The 17,395-nt window shown below is 45.1% G+C and overlaps 1 protein-coding gene across 13 annotated transcripts in view; it reads left to right on the forward strand.

The window, feature by feature from the left end:
• Window positions 1–16,306, forward strand: part of PPP2R5C (protein phosphatase 2 regulatory subunit B'gamma) — a 140,346-nt gene extending 124,040 nt beyond the window's left edge. For 7 of the 13 annotated variants that reach the window (XM_059686645.1, XM_059686733.1, XM_059686744.1 and 4 more), the window contains 5 exons: window positions 102–229; window positions 3,174–3,275; window positions 4,522–4,594; window positions 9,242–9,358; window positions 13,945–16,306. In XM_059686645.1, coding sequence (XP_059542628.1) covers window positions 102–229; window positions 3,174–3,275; window positions 4,522–4,594; window positions 9,242–9,358; window positions 13,945–14,076 — 552 coding nt within the window. In that variant the 3' untranslated portion in view covers window positions 14,077–16,306. Of the gene's footprint in view, window positions 1–101; window positions 230–3,173; window positions 3,276–4,521; window positions 4,595–9,241; window positions 9,359–12,177; window positions 12,250–13,944 lie in introns of all 13 variants that reach the window. The other 6 variants (XM_059686670.1, XM_059686723.1, XM_059686663.1 and 3 more) reach the window with 5 other exon arrangements.
• The last annotated feature ends 1,089 nt before the right edge of the window (window positions 16,307–17,395 follow it).

Genomic DNA, 17,395 nt, shown 5'->3' on the forward strand with positions numbered 1-17,395 from the left:
CAGTATACCTCATTATCCTACTCACAGGTGTAGGATGGGGGATATTTGCTGAATGATTTCAGTCATGACCCGGAACAGAGCATGCACTTCCTGTCTTCCAGGTGGCAGAGCGAGCGCTGTATTACTGGAACAATGAGTACATTATGAGCCTCATCAGTGACAACGCAGCCAAGATCCTGCCCATCATGTTCCCGTCCTTGTACCGCAATTCAAAGACCCACTGGAATAAGTAAGCAGGCTGCCATCCTCACATCTACGTGTTTTTATTTATTTGTTTTTATTTTATTTCTCAATTGCAGTTTGCACTGAACATTATTTATATGAGTTTCAGGTGTAGTATCTATATATTTTTACATTTGTATATTATGCTCATACTTCAAACCAGTTAGAACTGAAATCTGCCGAAACCGGTTTGGCTCAGTGGATAGAGCGTCAGCCTGCGGACTGAGAGGTCCCGGGTTCGATTCCGGTCAAGGGCATGTACCTGGGTTGCGGGCACATCCCCGGTGGGGGATGTGCAGGAGGCAGCTGATCGATCTCATCGATGTTTCTGACTCTCTCTATCTCTCTCCCTTCCTCTCTGTGAAAAATCAATAAAATATATTAAAAAAAAAAAAAGTAGAGCTTGCATGTTGAAAGTTTAAAAAAAAAAAAATGAACTGAAATCCAAGTCTGAAGTATCAGTTAAGGAACGAGATATTGATGTCTTGTTGGACTAGTAGTTAAGTGGAAGTGTGTCTTTCATTTGCCTCCTTACCCCGGTCCAAGCCCACATGTTCACGGCTGCCATCCCTGGCCGTGTGAGGGGCAGCATCTTGTTAAGTTCCCGCCAGAGGAGTCAAAGGTCCCATTAGAGCTCCCGGGGCACAGCCCCGGCAGGATGGCCACTCCATCCTTGGGACCCTCGAGCTCTGCTGTCACACACCCTGGGAGTATTCCTCTGTGACCTAGAACCACCCACTGTGCTCCCTGCCTCTAGAGCAGGTGATCTAAACCCGCCTGAGGAACCTCACATTTGCTCTGCTTCTCCTGTCCATTCACGGAAGAGCAGGAATGGACTGATTTTCTCCAAAAAATAGAGAATATTGTCACCCAGCTGAGTGTTTTGTGATGACCAATCAAGACAATGTTAGTAAACAGGCACACCTTGCTTTACTGCACTTCACAACGTGTTTTTTACACATTGAAGGCAGGCCCTGGCCAGTGTTGCTCAGTTGTTGGATCATCAGCCCAAGCACTAAGGGGTGGCAGGTTTGATTCCTGGCCCAGGCACATATACTGGGTTGAGGATTCATCCCTGGCCCTGTTGGGGCACATGCAGGAAGCAACCAATCATCGATGTTTTTCTGTCTCTCTCCCTCTCCCTCTCGCCCTTCTTCCCTTCCACTTTTTCTAAAAATCAATGGAAAAAAATATCCTCGGTGAGGACTAACAACAAAAATGAAGGCAGGACCCTCCTCCCGCAAAAAGATGACTACTTGCTCTATGGTTGTGGTCTGGAACCAAACCCACCATATCACCTAGGTGTGCCCGTACACAAAACACCCTGCTTTGCAGGTGACCTTCACCTTGATGTGATGGTTAATTAAAGTGAAGTTAACAAGTCATAGTGCCTGACCACACCCATGACCGCTCACTGCAGTCTTGGGGCTGGAATTGTCCTTGAGTTGTCTAGTCATTGTTAATATGTTGACTTTTTTTTTTTATTATTATTGATTTTTTACAGAGAGGAAGGGAGAGAGATAGAGAGTCAGAAACATCGATGAGAGAGAAACATCGATCAGCTGCCTCCCGCACATCCCCCACTGGGGATGTGCCCGCAACCCAGGTACATGCCCCTGACTGGAACCGAACCTGGGACCTCTCAGTCCGCAGACCAACGCTCTATCCACTGAGCCAAACCGGTTTCGGCAATATGTTGACTTTTAACGACCTCTTTGTAGCATCTGTTTTTTTCTTCTTTTATTACTTTTTTTATATGTTTTTATTGATTTCAGAGAGATGGAGAGAGAGGTAGAAACATAAATGATGAGAGTCATTGATCAGCCACAACCTGCATGTCTGCTACTGGGGATCAAGCCACAACCTGGTCATGTGCCCTGACCAGGAAGTGAACCATGACCTCCTGGTTCCTATGTCAACACTGAACCATTGAGTTTAGCGGGTGGTAACAAAGTTCCTGTACATGATTGAGCATGATTCCTGCCCAGGGCCAAGGAAGAAAGGTTCTTCTAAGTGTTGTCTAATTATGATTTGGGTTTATTATAAAGTGAATTAAAAAGTAGTTGTGATTTGAAAGTTTAGTATTTGGCTTGGGTTTTGGTTTAACTCCTATTTTATTGTTTCTCGCAATTCCTTGGTTTGTAAGGCTCTGCTGCGCAGTTTCTCTGCCATCACTGGAGGGTCGCTTCTGTGGCTCCACAGATGGCAGCTGGGACTTGAGTCACGGGGCTCTGCTGGGACGCAGAGCAGCTGGGCTCCCCTTCTGTGTGTCAGAGCCTGCAGCTAAGTTTGACTAAGCAGCTCTGTGGTAGTTTTATGTTCTACCTACCAAAGCTCTACAGGCATTATTAAAATTAATTTTTCTGTCAGTGAATAAGATAGAAAGGAAACTAACATTTATAGGAAATAAAATGTTCACATTATTGTCTCCTATATAATTAAGCTTGTCTTAGTTACACTTGTTCAAGTTCCAACATTTTTATTCAGCTTGCGAGTAAGGTGGCTTTTGGTTCCCGAAGGATGTTACAGGCTGCATGGCAGACTGCAAGAAAAGGAAAGAAAAGGAACAAATGGCCTGGCTAGTGTGGCTCAGTGGTTGAGGGTCAACCCATGAACCAGGAGGTCACAGTTCAGGGCACATGTCCGGTGTGGGCTCGATCCCTAGTAGAGCGCATGCATGAGGCAGCTGATCAATGATTCTCATCATTGATGTTTCTATCCCACACTTTCTCTCCCTTCCTCTCTCTGAAATCAATTTTTAAAAATTTTTTTTAAAGAAAAGGAACAAATGAATCAAAAGCAGCAACTTCTTTACTTTAAAGTGCAGGAAACTTGTGAAATGAATATTGAAATAGCCTGATAAGTTTGGATGAAAATAGATTGTAGCCCAGGGGAGGGAGAGGGTAAAAAAGATCATGTATTCTGAGTTTCAACATGAGTTTTACATATAGGACAATACATGGCTTGATATACAACGCACTGAAACTCTTCATGGAAATGAACCAAAAACTATTCGATGACTGCACCCAACAGTTTAAAGCAGAGAAGCTGAAGTAAGTGGCTCTTTTCAAAAGTTACTCTTTCAAGGATTTTTCTCCTTAACCCTCAATAAACCTCTCCCATTAGTTTGTCCTAGCATGTTATCTTTCACGTCAAAGCAAATCAATCCTTTCATACTTGGAAAGCAAATAAAAACTTCATTATGAAAACTTATTTTCAGAGAACACATTTAAAGTTAGCTGTTTCCTCCATTCTACTAGTTTAATCATTTAACTTTCAGAATTTTTGCTTTTCTCAGGGACCCTTACCGGCTATAATGTGTAGTAATTTTTCATGTTTATAAGCCAGGCATTTGAATTACATTTTGTAAGGTTTGTATGAGAGAGCAAGAATCTTCATCTCCACAGGACTTTGTTCTAATGTGGTAACATCCGTGCTGTAGGCATTCTCTGGAGTCTCACCTGTGCCCGCAGAACCAGGGCCCTGCGCTCACACTGCCCAGGGAGAATCTAGTGACAAGGCACTGTCTCAGTGGTTAACTAGTTACACCCCCACTTCAGAGTCCAGTATGAACTGTTAGCAGAGTTTATTCTTGGCTTGTCACTTAAAACTGGCTCAGGCAGATAAACTTGACTGAATGTAATTCACATGCAGTCTATATAGCCAGTGGTCACGTTTGTTCTATATACAGCATGGAAGTGTTTACCTGTATGCCAGGCCCTGTCTTAGGTTCTGGCAACACAGCAGTGAGTAAAGCAAACAAGACCCTTGTCTTTGTGGGATCTGTGTTCAGGGCATTGTGGAAAGAGAAAGACCGCCAAGTATAAACACATGAGACGTGGAGTGTGAGACGATAGTAAACAGCAGGGCAAGGCACAGGGGCTTTCTTTACCCTTCAGGCTGCCTGGTCCCTTCTTAGCTCAGGTGAACGCAGTGTTCAGATGTGAAATATATAAACATCAGGCTTTTCTGATGGCACACCTTCTCCCATAGACTATCACAGTTTCTAAAAGGGAACCTAAAGATCTTTTTGCACATTTTGTGGATTTTCAGAAAAGTTGAGTTCAGTGATTGACTAAAGGTCATGCTGACTCATTGTCAGTGGACATGTTGAAGTTTTAGCATTTACTTTCATCTTTTTCCTCTAAGTCTTGTTGTTTTTGCATTTTTTCATGTCCCATGTATTGTAATCCCCACTGTGAATGAGACAGGACTATGTCACTGCCCATTCAGTGTTTTCCCCTTTAACTGTTTCTTGAATGTAATTCATTTCTCTAATTACATTTTACTGTTTTTCAGAGAGAAGCTAAAAATGAAAGAACGAGAAGAAGCATGGGTTAAAATAGAAAATCTAGCCAAAGCAAACCCCCAGGTACTACAAAGAGAGTAACGCTTCTTGAAACCGTCTAGGGTGTGACTGAAGGTTTTATGAGTTAGGCCTGTGGCTTCGTCATGGGAAGGAGGGGAATCCATTCACTAACATCGTTTATGAAAATATCCATGAAAGAAAAATACTTTCCAACTTTTGTATAGTACTTCATTTGCCCCAAAAAGTTTTTACCACAGGATTGACACGTTTTCTTCTGCTTTTAAAATAAGATATGAAATTGATGAATATACTGTGGTAAAAAGAAAACCAGGATACAGCCTTTATTTTGGACCAAGATTGTAATTTGCTTTCTCTTGCAAATATCATAGATGCTGTAACTCAAACTATATTTCCTTCTCTTTAGTATCAAATTCTAAAAGAAATTAGATTTGGAATAGATTAAGTATAAAGTTTATGTCCTCTTTCCTAAAATTAAGCCTTTTGTCCTTAAATTTGCCTGACTTCTACCATGTGAGCACCTGCTCTGAGCCAGGAGGGCCCTTGCACTCTGTTGGTGGGCACAGGTGCCCTGCCTTCCAGAGTGGCCAGCCATATCCTACGTAGCACTAACTCTTGGGCTGACTCCCAGGGTGCCAGGCTCTGGGGCTGGAGTTGTGGTCTCTGGTTTTCCGTCTGCGGGTCTGGATGACTGGAGCACTGTCTCTGCAGACATTCTCCTGTCAGCCATCACGGGGCTTGGCGGTCATCACAGGGTCTGCACTCCCTGAAAAGCGTTTGTGTGGGTCTTTGCCACGTTGAGAATTCTCAGGCTTTCTCCAACTGCCCAGAAAATAAAATAAAAGATTTTCCTTTATGAGGAGAGCTGCTCAGCTTATCTCCAAAATCCTAGTAGGTTCAGTAAAGTGAACTAAATGATAAGTCATCTATTCCCTCTGATGAGAGGGGCACATAAGTAATTATTATCCAAGTTGGTGTGTAGTTTTTAAATCTCTCACATTTAAAAAAAAGCAATACATGAATACAAAGTTACATTCTGTCACCTATAGAATCACATATTGATTTGTATTCCCTTTGCTAAAACTACAGTCAAAAAACCTGAGCCATATGAAAACTGACATTCTTAAGTGAATCCTGATTCTGCCTAATACCAGTAGCCAGCCTTATGCTACCAGCACATACCCCATGCTTCTGCAGCGAGTGCTATTTTAAGATTACTGTGGAACTGTGTGGTACTTAACTTAGGTAGATAGCTATGGGTATCTACTTTAAAGAATGGAATTTATGCCCTAGCCAGTTTGGCTCTGGATAGAGCGTCGACCTGCAGACTCAAGGGCCTCAGGTTCAGTTCTGGCCAAGGGCACATGTCCTGATTGCAGACTTGGTCCCCAGTAGGGGGCATGCAGGAGGCAGCCGATCAATTAATCTTCTCACTGATGTTTCTTTCTCTCGCTCCCTCTCCCTTCCTCTCTGAAATCAATAAAAATGCATTTTAAAAAAGAATGGAATTTATGTTGAAAGTAAGGTTAAAATACTGACATTTGTTTTAAAGCACAGGAAAACCATAAATCTGGGCAGGTGTAAGTGCAAAGGACAGTCAGCCCCGGCTGGACTGTCAGAACCTAACCCTGACCCTAACCTAACTGTCACATACTGGAAACCAGCACCCTGGAAACATATGACATGTACAGATCAGAGTGTCTGATCCAATTGGTTTTAGCTGGAATCTAGAAATAACCTCATGGGAAGTTGCATAAACTTGAGCATTACGAAGGGGGAGTGCAGGTGATTGTGTTACCAAGCTGTTTCACCTTGGAGCTGTAACAGATTTTCCTTCTGAAATATGGATTGTTCTGAACTCTCTGGGCTTTTTGACATCACATTTCTGTTCCCTGCTCTCTTTACAAATGTCTTGGTGACCAGGACCGTGCACGCACTGGGGACCCGCACTCTGGTCCGAGCACTGTCCTGACTCCTCATCTCTGTGTCTACACCATCTGTGACTCGACCCCAACAGACCTGTCTGTGTGCAAACGGAAAATACTTCATGACCAATCTCAGGGCTAGAAATCAGGCCTTCGAATTTGTTTTACTTCTAGAGAGAATACTTTTCTGAATTCTAATCACTGCTTGCCATTCACAGCAAAGAGTAAATAATTTATTTCTTATCTCTGTAACAAAAATAGTTGGGGTTTTGAAGTTTGGTTCTTGATCTCAAATCTGCCTTTTTGAGAATTGATTTAATAGCTTCCTTTTTTAAGGTGGATTCCCAGTAATTCACTGTCTGTTTACTGACGTGTATCAAGAAGTCTTCCGGACGGTCCCTGTTTTTTACAAACCGTGTATTTGGAGTTCTCACCAAAGTGTGCGCCGTGGGACCTGGGGAAGGGTTCTCAGCCTGTCGCCCTGGCAGTGGCAGCAACTTTGTGGGGGGTTTATTGCCATACATGATTCTGCTTTTTAAATCATGAGATGGTGAGGATTTCTAACATAAATGTGTCTTTCCTCATTTGACTCCTTATTTCTCCCTGACTTTCATGGGCCTCATGGGAAGTGACGACAACTCTGAATTCTTAGTGTAACTGGTGTGCGACCCTTCACCCTTTGTGCCTTGATGGGGGTGTCTGTCCCTAGTAAGGACCCTGTCCTGCCACGGGACATTGGTTTGGCTGTGAACGTTTCATAGCACCTGGTTGACACTTTTCTCTGCCTTGGGCCCAGCGAGGACCTTGCCAGGTTCTGTGGAGCACACTCCGTTTTCGCTCAGCGCAGGCCCTGCGCCGCCCGGGTGTTGCAGTTATTGTCACTTCTGTCTGGCCCAGCGGCTGCGAGCCCCGAGAGGACGAGGCCCTGTGCTGTGTCCCTAATCATGGAATTTCCCCAGTACAAAGATGAGAACAGGGCACAGCCCCCGGCTTCAAGGAGCTAACGGCCATGAGGGGGCCAGGCAGGGCCAGAGTTCAGTTCAGGCGGTCAGATGGTAACATGCCGAGTGATGATGGCGGGAGGCTGGATCCTGCCTTCAGCGGGAGGCACATGAAGAAAAGATGCAGGTGTGGGAGGCCATAGTCCTGGGCTTAACCATTCTGAATCCGGGAAAAACACTCAAGTCAGAGAGAGGACAGCAGGGAAGCCTATCTGTTCAACACAGGGGGCCTCTGGGCGATGGAGGAGGCGCTGACTGCTCCATTCCAGGGCCAAAGCTGGAGACGGAACAGAAGTGTGGGCTTTGTTCCCAAAAATGTGTGCAGGTGTTAGTGTCACGAAGAGCAAGGTGGCCCAGTCTGACTTGCAGTTCAGAAACTCGTCTGGTGGCAGTGGAGGGGCCTGGAGGGTTGGGCACTTAGGAGGGGCTCCGCTGGGCACCGAGGGGACCCGGGAACCCACTGGTGTTGAAGAAACAGCGAGGATGTGGTCCGAGGAGTGAGTGAGCGGCCATTACAAGGACAGGGTCTAGGCTAGGGGGACAAGGGAGGCACGGTGAACAAGGTGGGGTTGAGATCCCACAGGACGCGTGAGGCAGGCAAGCACTGGCATCCAGAGACAGCAGGAGGGGAAGCTTCGAGGATGGTGGTGGTCAGGTCCAGGAGGAGAGAAACGAAAAGCGGCTTAGCAACCAAGAGATGGCACCACTGACAGCCTGGTGACTAAGGTCCCATCACAGAGCTGAGGGCTCAAAGCAGGTGGTGAACTGGGGGGTGGGGGGGAGGAGAGAAATAAGGGGGGGGGCCCCGAACCTCATTCCTGGAAGTTCACTGAGGTGGGAGGGAGGAGATTAAAGGCCAGAGGGCAGGGGACCTCCCCTCCCTCCCCGGGCAAAGCGTTGGAGGGTGTGTGATGGAAGGGCAACAGCTGCCCCTCACTGCCCACTCAGAGCCTCAGTCCTCGTCAGATGGGCCATGGCACCCACTTTATGGGTCTGTCACAAGACATGGAAGCCCCTGAAATAGCACCACTCGGCAGACTCCTGGGTTTCCTCCCCGTGTCCTCACCCTCACAGAGAAAGTGGACACTAGATGCTCATGGTAATCTGGCTGTTTCAAGTCTCTTGGCTCAGTAACAACCCTCTGATCTTAGCCCCGTGTTACACTCAGATGAACAGTCTGAAAGACGTGTCTGCAGTTCATACCAAGCCCAGGGCCAGTGGGGAGGTGACAGGGGGGCCGCTGGACAGGAGGTCCTGAACTTGGGGGTGCACTGGTGCTTCCCTGCAGTGCCAGCTCAGGCAGCAGCTGTGCATTCTGGGTGTGGACAGAGGATGTGGTCCATGGCGGGGCTGAAGCAAGTTAGGAAAATGGAGTAAAAGATCCAGAAAGGAAGATGGGAAAGGGTGCACATCACCGATCAGCAGGTGGTGTGCAAAGGTTGGGAGGTTAGAGGTGGCGGTTTCAGTGTGAAACAGGCCCTGGTGACCAGTCCAGGTTGTGCCCTCACTGCTTATGTGGGATCAGGACAGCAAAGGCTGTAAGGCAGGTGTCGCCACCGGCCCCCAGTCCCAGGGTGACCACTGACACCAGCTCTGCCCTTCACCTGCGTGTCCCCAGAACTGTAGGCATTCCAGGTGGCCAGCGGCCGGTGGAGGCCGCAGAGGGCCCTGGGGAGTGTTGGTGGGAAGTTGTGCCCAGCCAGGAGGAGACCCTGGCGTCGGACCCCAGGCGCTAACAGAGAGTGATTCCACACTTTGCATTGCAGTATTCAGTACATAGTCAAGCGAGCACCATGAGCATCCCGGTTGCAATGGAGACAGATGGGCCCTTAATTGAAGATGTGCAGATGCTGAGAAAGACAGTGAACGAAGAGGCTCGCCAGGTAAAAGTGCGCAGAGCTCAGCGGAGAGGCGCTCGCTGTAGATTTGCTTTGAAATGCACATGATTGTGTAGGTGAGGTGCTGTCCAGCAGTCTTTGCGAGCCAGTTAAAAATTAAACTTTGGTAAACTTACAGGAGACATTTGTCTGTACATCTCAGTGATCCGTTTACTAGAAACAGTTTGTAAGAGTGAAATATGTGCCTGCAATTTGTCTATTCATTTATCTTAACAGTAATCCCCACCCTTAAATGTCTTTCAATGTTAACTTGAGCAAAAAGTCCAAAGCTTCGCAGTAACGCCTTGCCGCTTTTCCCTCTGCCTCCCTCCAGCTTCTCTTGGTCCCCGTTAGTCGTCGTTACGGCCGAGCTCAGCAGCCCGGACACCAGGGTGGAGCCTTGTCTCCCTCCCCTCGAAGAACCTCAGGGTCTGTGAGGCCTGTGCAGGGCCCGGGCTCTGTTGGGGTTCCCAGGGCTGTGGACTCTGTCAGAACCACCGCACGTACTGCCTCGCTCGAGTGGTTTTGTTTCCACTGTGGTGGGAATACCTACTTAGACTCTACTGGTCCAAATATACTCTTATTACTGAAGAGGGAATATATGCAGCGTGGGCGACTGAGGTAACGCACCCGCTCCCGCCTGCGTGCGAGGGCCTTGCGGTGCGTGCCTCTCTGTCCATGGAAGCTGATGTGGTCCTGGCCGGGCTGGGGATCTGGGCTGGCTCTGACTTTGAACTTTAATCCCCTCCGACCAGCAAAAGAGTTTCCAAAGACACCAGCACCGGGATTCTGACACGTGAAAATTGAGCGGCTGGAGTGACACCGTGCACTGTGTGCAAATGGCTCATAAGTGCGAGTGCCATTCCGAACACAGTTAAACAGAGGGGGGGGTGTTAATCTGTTTGATTTTAATTCAAGTAAATTGTATTTCCCACCTGGTCAGATAGGATCAGACGTTTCCCAGAGCGTACGGTCCAGATCATCTGACTGTGCTGTCCTACCCACAGCCACGTGGCTGCACACTGAAATGTGGCCATCAGCACTGCGTGTGCCGTCACTCAAGCTCAGGAATTCCCAGGCTTACTGTGAAGGAAAGAATGTAAAAACATTCCATTCGTCATTTTTTTTTTTATTGATTATTTGTTGAAATTATAATATTTTTAATATACTGGGTTACATAAAACATTAAAATTACTTTCACTATTACTATTGCTTTTTACTTTTTTGATGTGGCTACTAGAAAATTTAGAATTACATATGTAGGTGGCATTACCTTTCCATTGGGCAGCCCTGGTCTGGACTCCTTTTCTTGGTGCTGCAGAAGGAGGTGCCTGTGCTGACCACGGTCACGCCGCTTCTGCCAGCCAGCTCCTGGCTGTAGATTAAAATAAAAAGCAGGTGAATTCGTGCTTCTTTCAGCTCATCAAATCTTGGAAATACTAAAAGTACAGTGGTAAAATTCACTAAACCCCTAGTAACATTTTTTTACTTAATCTAATCGCATACCATAATTTCCTCACAATTAATATTTTTACCAATGAAATAGATTTAATAAAAAGCATAAAATTCTTATATTTTTCTCTATTTGTGGGAGTATTAATTTTCCTACTTGATTTTTTAACTTGTAATTTGAGGTCCTCTTTTTTATTACTATTTTGGTTCTACGGCTTAACGTGTGCTAAGGACAGGACAGCCAGCCTGTCACCTGCACACATCCAGAGGAAATCACGCCAGTCCCCTCCCTCAGGGAGCCTGCCTGTGAACTTGTAACCACATGTTCATTTGTAAGTCCATATAAAGTTGAGAAGGAAACTGGTTTAAAAGCCAGTTCTTTCACATTAAATTTTTAGGGTTGGAGAATTGTTCTTTTCAGTACATTCTCTGACTTGATAATTAAAGCTGGGAAAAGAGCAAACAGTGCCCTAAATGTAATGAACATAATACATAATTGTGTAAGTTACGGGCTTCTTTATGATTTAGGGCCTCCTCTGTAACATGTTTGTTTTCATGACCCTTGAAATTAGATTACATGACTCGGTGTTTTGTGTGATTGACATTCTTACAAAAATTATTCCCCCCACCCTTACCTTTAGGTTTCTATGGATCAGGTTGAAAGACTTAATACCATTAGGATGCCAGTTCTCCCCAAATTAACACAATCTCAGTCAGAATCCCAGCAGACTTTTTTTTTTAGAAATTGATGAGCTGATTCTAAAATTTATATGGTAATACAGAGGACCTAGAATAGCCAAATTAATGCCAATAAAAGAATAAGGTTGGAAGATTACCATTCCCCAATTTCAAGACTTACAAATGTGTATGGATCAATTGAAACCCCCTCCCAATCTCTATCTAGATGAAGATATTTTTTGTACAGTCTCTTAGGTATAATATTTGATATGATAGACTGTTCTTAATTTGAAAATGTTTACAGTCATATTCCTGAAATTCTCAAAAACACTGTTGTTAAAGCAAAGAGGAGATACCGAGATTCAAGGAAAAAATGTATGTGGGTGATTTGGATACCAAATTGACATAAGAAGCTTTAGCTAAAAATGACTCAAGTGCTGGTTTGGTGTGACACGTGAGGCAAATGACAGCACATTGCAGGAGGGGAGGGGGGGAGGTTCTAAGGCAGTGGAAGGTAGCTGGTTGGAATATTGTGGAGGAAGTCAACTGTATGCTTACCTGTCAGACTATATTCGCATTTCTTTTGAGAAACTTGTATAATTCTATATAGAGCATCCTAAGAAAACTAGTAAATTTCATGTGAATGACATTTCTACCAGAGACATTTAAAATGTTTACAATTCTCATTTTAACAGTCGGTCGGGAGAAAAGCAGTGCCAGCCATGCAATTCAGGAAGGTGTAGAAAGACGGAAGGTGGGAAGTGCAGGTACTCTTTACTCAATCTATAGAGTATTAAGGCCTTTCTGTTGAGGAAAAGGAGTGACAAGCTAATGTGTACATGAAGTATTTTCCCTGTCATTCCAAGAAATGTGCTCCTTAAGACATTTTTATTAGTTCTGCCCTCATTTGAGTAAAACCATGCGGTTATGTGCGCCCAGCCCCTGGTGCTCTGTGACCACTCACTATGTAAATGCAGCCCCTTAGCTCTGCCATATGCTGAGGAACAGGCCGTTTCCTCCAGCTGCACCCATAGCGGATGTCACAGTCATGCCTCTCCAACTGTCTGTCTGTTCTGTGTGTCTTGTATGTTCCATCCACAATCAACATGTCCGCCAGCATGTCCCCTTCGCCAAACGTTACTCACCTAGGTGACCCTCTGCATGGTGCCTCCTGCTCTCCTGCTCCTGTTCCTCTGACCTTTTCCCCGGGGGGGTTGTGAAGTTATTCTCTGCTTTACACACCAATTTACCAAGCCTGCGCGGAGCGGCCCGCTGCGCCAGCACACCTCTGCCCTTTCCTTTCAGAAGCCCAGGGTCTGTGTTCCCAGTTTGCACCTGCTGTTCCAGGCCACGGTTTTTGCTGTTGCCTTTTTCTCTCTGGAATGCCTTTCTCAGCAATCAGGAATACTTCAAGTATAGAAAGTCTTGGTTTTGTTTGGCTTTGCTTTGCGTTCTTTTACAGCTCACCCTGGAATGGACATAAAACTCAGGGTAGTTTCCCACAGTTCGAAGGCAAATCCACTTCACAAACAAAAGCACTCTTACAAGTACTGTGACCGTGACAGGCTGGTGCCCTCTGTCTCTGACGTGTGTGGCTTTCCTGAGCCATCTTACACAAGTTTCCAGGGGAAACCAAAACTCCTTCCTTTACCATGAATGAATATTAATATTCAGATAACATTTTAGAAATAATCTAAAATGATGTCACACAAAATTCTTTCTAAACTCTAACAGTATTGCTGTTTCCGTAGATAAATTTGCAAAGAGCTCTGAGACATTAGCTCTGCAAAAATGAACATTTCATGTATGACTTCTGCAGGTCCTTGAATTTTCATTTAAGTTAAGTATACTTTACAGGCTATACTGTAAGGTATCTAGAAACTATGAGAAGTTTTACCGTTATATTCTTTTTGTTGTCAAATTACTGACATAAAACATATTTCCTCTGGTAGACGCCTGTTCACCACCAAGTGACTTATCCTCTGTAAATACCGTCTTCTCTTTGATGGAGACACTTGATAGGAAGAAGGCTTGGTTCAGGTTCAAGTTTCTGACCGACAGTCCTCTGTATATACATACATGGTGTTTGGATGAGATGGTTTGTTGTCGTATTTCCAAAATACTGCTGTCAACGCAGTGGCCCTGGGCTTTTGACCAAAACTGGTGGATTTGCAAAACAGAGGTATTGAGTAATCTGTGCAAACCTATGCATTTTCAAAGACAGAACAGAATTGTGTGCACACCGTCCTTCACACTGGTCATGAGATTGTTTTTAATAGACGTGGCATTTTGGGGTAGTTGCCACAAGAGGAAATACTTGCCTCTTTGCCTGTCCCTTAGAGTGCAGAGGGGCCCTGGGTGTGTGCTGCCACCGCCGCACAGCTGTCCTCGGCTGATGAAGCGGATGTGCCGCTGTGGGGACAGTGTGGTTTATAGTCCACGCCCTGCGTTTGTCATTCCAGGCACAGAAGGACCTGAAGAAGGACCGGGCTCTGGTGCGCCGCAAGTCCGAGCTGCCTCAGGACCTCCTCACCAAGAGCGCCTTGGAGGCTCACTGCAGAGCCGACGAGCTGCTGTCCCAGGACGGCCGCTAGCTGCCCGCCTGCCAGCTCGGTCCCGGATTCTGTAGAAAACACATACTTTTGTGCCATACAAATCAGTTACACTCAGAGTCAGAGCTTTCTTCGCCCCCATCCTGTAGGCAGTAATGCACTCCGTCCCCAGCTCGAGATTAGGAGTTCAAACAATGGTGACTCAGACCCAGGCAGAGCCGGCCACGGTGTCCCCGCCACGGTCCCAAATATGACAGCGAACCAAATCAGCACCCTGGTCATCACCTTCACCTTCTACCCAAATGGAATTGGTGATTGTTTAAAATAAATAGTTCTAAGAGTATCAATGTTTTTCGAATCAAAGAAACACTTAAATATTTCATATTTTTAAGACTTAACAACCTTTGAAGTTGTTTCCATGTGATTGTTTACACCAGCAATGTCTTTCTGTTTTTGATGTGTTTTCTTTCAATTTCATTAAAATGATTTTTTGCTGTCATTGTTCTAACACAGGAAAAGTGACAATCCTCAGCCGCTGTTTCTTCCTGAGGTGTCCTTCACTTTGAGCAGCGACATGTACATCATGTCTGACTTCTTTCGTGTATTTCTAAAGCCATATTTGCCCGTTGGTGGTCCGGCACCAGGACTCCAGGAGTAAGCTCATAGGAGAAATTTATTTTACAAAGAGCTCTTTCTGCCTCCCGTGGCTAGAATTGGAATTTTTAAAACAATGTGTTCATTTTGGGGTTTGCAGATTTTCTTTTTCTGTACTTACACGTTGTTGTCCTTTAGCAAGGCTCTTGAATTAATAAAATTAGAGTCTCTAAGAATTCCACACTTGATAGAAGGCTAGAATGAGAACATTTTGCGTTAAGCCAGTTCTTGGCCGGCAGCTGCCTTTGGGCAAACGTAGCCACACCGTGCACGCCAGGCGCTAGCGTGACACTCATTATTGTGTGACGAGGTGCTGAGAGGCGAGGGGGGAACAGGCGGAGGGCTTCAGGTGAACCCCTGTGTGGAAACGAGCACACATTATATGCACTTCTAAGGAAAGGACCGTGTCTGAGTTTTCATCAAATGCTGCTATATATTTCCCAGACTTCCTTGCATGAGTTGAGCTTCTCGTTTTCGATGGAATAGCACGAGGAAAATTCTTTAAACTTAGTGCTTTGTATGTTTTATTTCTCTCAGGGTGGCCAGTATCTTGACTTATTTATCTGCTTGAAAGCTATTTGAGATGTGTACTGCTCTCCTAAACAAGTGATTCTAGGGTGTTTTCGTCTCCAGCATAAGATTATATAACTTAATGTTAAATGTCTTTATGCATAAAAGATGCAACGTGGCTTCTTTTAAGATTTGTCTTCTATTCGAGGTCTCGGTATCCACTCATTGTAAAAGCAGACTGTCGTTCCCTGCCACTTAAATCCACAGACTATGTATGTCCCGCGTGTTGGAGAAGACTCGTTTGGGGGGAGGGGACTTCCTGTGTGGAGCACGCGTGCTGGATTCAGAGTGGAAAGCCCGCTGCGTGAGCAGACACACTTCCTGAGAAACTTGACAAGTATCGATCCATTTTACCATTATGAAATTTGCGATTAAAAAAAAAGTTTAGATGCCTTCTCCTTTTGAGGGAAAAAGGGTGCTTTTTATTGTATAAAGCAGCATCTTATGTATTTTGATATACCATTGTTTGAACTTCCGTCTTTGGCTGACAGATGCTCAGATAGCCTTGATTTTGGATGTTCAGTATGTTCGTGAGAGAGCTTTCTGGAAGACTCCTTTGCCCTAAAAAATAGCAACATTTCAATGTTTGGGTGGTTGTGTAAAGCTCAAAGTATAAGAACATCTTTTGTCTAGGTTTTATTTCTGCTCTTTATTGAAGACAAACATTCACCAAAAAAAGGGAAAAAGCGTTTTGAGAGAAACTAATTTTCTTTGACAAGAGTATTATTTAATATTTTGGCCTATTAAAGTTTTCCTAGTTAGTATTCAGATGCCCTGTGCTAATTGTTCAACTTATATATTATTATATAGATACATTGTTTATTCTGTACCAACTGATTTCAAAAGTACTACATTGAAAATAAACTGGTGACTGTTTTTCTTCATAAAGTTCTGCGTTTGGCATCTTCACTCTTTCCCAAATGTCCCTGTACATCAGAAATGTCACTGTTCCGAGTGTCTTTTTAGTGTGGCTGTAGTATGGCTTCCTTTTAATATTGTACATACATTGTATCTTTGTTTTATGGTAATAATAAAAATGTAGACTTCATATTTTGTACAAAATGTCCTATGTACAGAATAAAAAAGTTCATAGAAACAGCAAAAATAGGTAAGTGGCACAATTATTTTTCTTTAGAAAATATCTGTACCTTTATGCTTTAGTGAAATGTTAAGTACCTACATATTTTTAAACATTTTGTAACTCAAAACTTTTTGTTTTGACATTGTTTATGAAGAGAAACTTCATACACTTGCCATTTAATATGCTCTTTTATCTAATTTTTAAAAACTCTAAAAATGGTGTATTATATGGACTAAATAAAGAACATGTGGATTTTAATGCTCATCATGAAACTAAATGTAGCCATGGTGTTGGGCCAGCTGCTTCTGACCATTAATCAAGTCACTGCCAGGGCCAGCCTAGCCCAGGACACTGGCTGGAAGGTGGGCAGGCGTCACTGGTGCCTGCTGTGCGGCCCATGATGGCAGGTCCTGCCCCAGCGTTCAGTAAACTCATTTTAACTTCTCTACGGGCAGAAGTAGAGGTGTTTTCATACCGACCACCTCTCTGAGCCAAATGTGAATTGGGACACAGTTTGTGGAAATGGATTATTCGAGCCCTGATCATGTTTAGAATGATTCTTGAAACGTCTTGGAGATAAGAGTAGACTCACCGAGAATAGGAATGCGGGGTCTTAGGTGACCCACCTCCTGTGTGGTGGAGCTCATGTCCTCACCGAGGCTGCTACTGAGAGGCCGTGAGAGGAGACATGGGGTGGAGGTTTCATCGCCTCCACAGTCGCGCCTGACCGACATTCCAGCAGGTGAGTTGTGCCTGTGACTCCTCCGCACAGTGGAAGAGGTCACGCTGGGAGCTGGGGTGCAGGAAAGGGACCGGGACCTCCCCGAGTGTCTGTGGCCTGAGCGCCTGGTGACCCGGTGGGGGAGTCTGGGAGCCGCACAGCCCCCGCTTCCACCGGGGAGCAGGGAGCGGTCTGCTGCAGCTCCCAAACGCCGTCTCCTCAGGTGCAGCCTCCTCGTCTCCCATCTTGGAATTGGAAGAAGCCGCAGTGTTTAGCAACTTCCTTCAGCTCAAGAAGAATTCTCCAGAAAACTTAGAACAGAGGCATGCTGCTGG

This window comes from Myotis daubentonii, chromosome 1, assembly GCF_963259705.1.
Source record: "Myotis daubentonii chromosome 1, mMyoDau2.1, whole genome shotgun sequence".
Lineage (NCBI taxonomy): Eukaryota > Metazoa > Chordata > Mammalia > Chiroptera > Vespertilionidae > Myotis > Myotis daubentonii.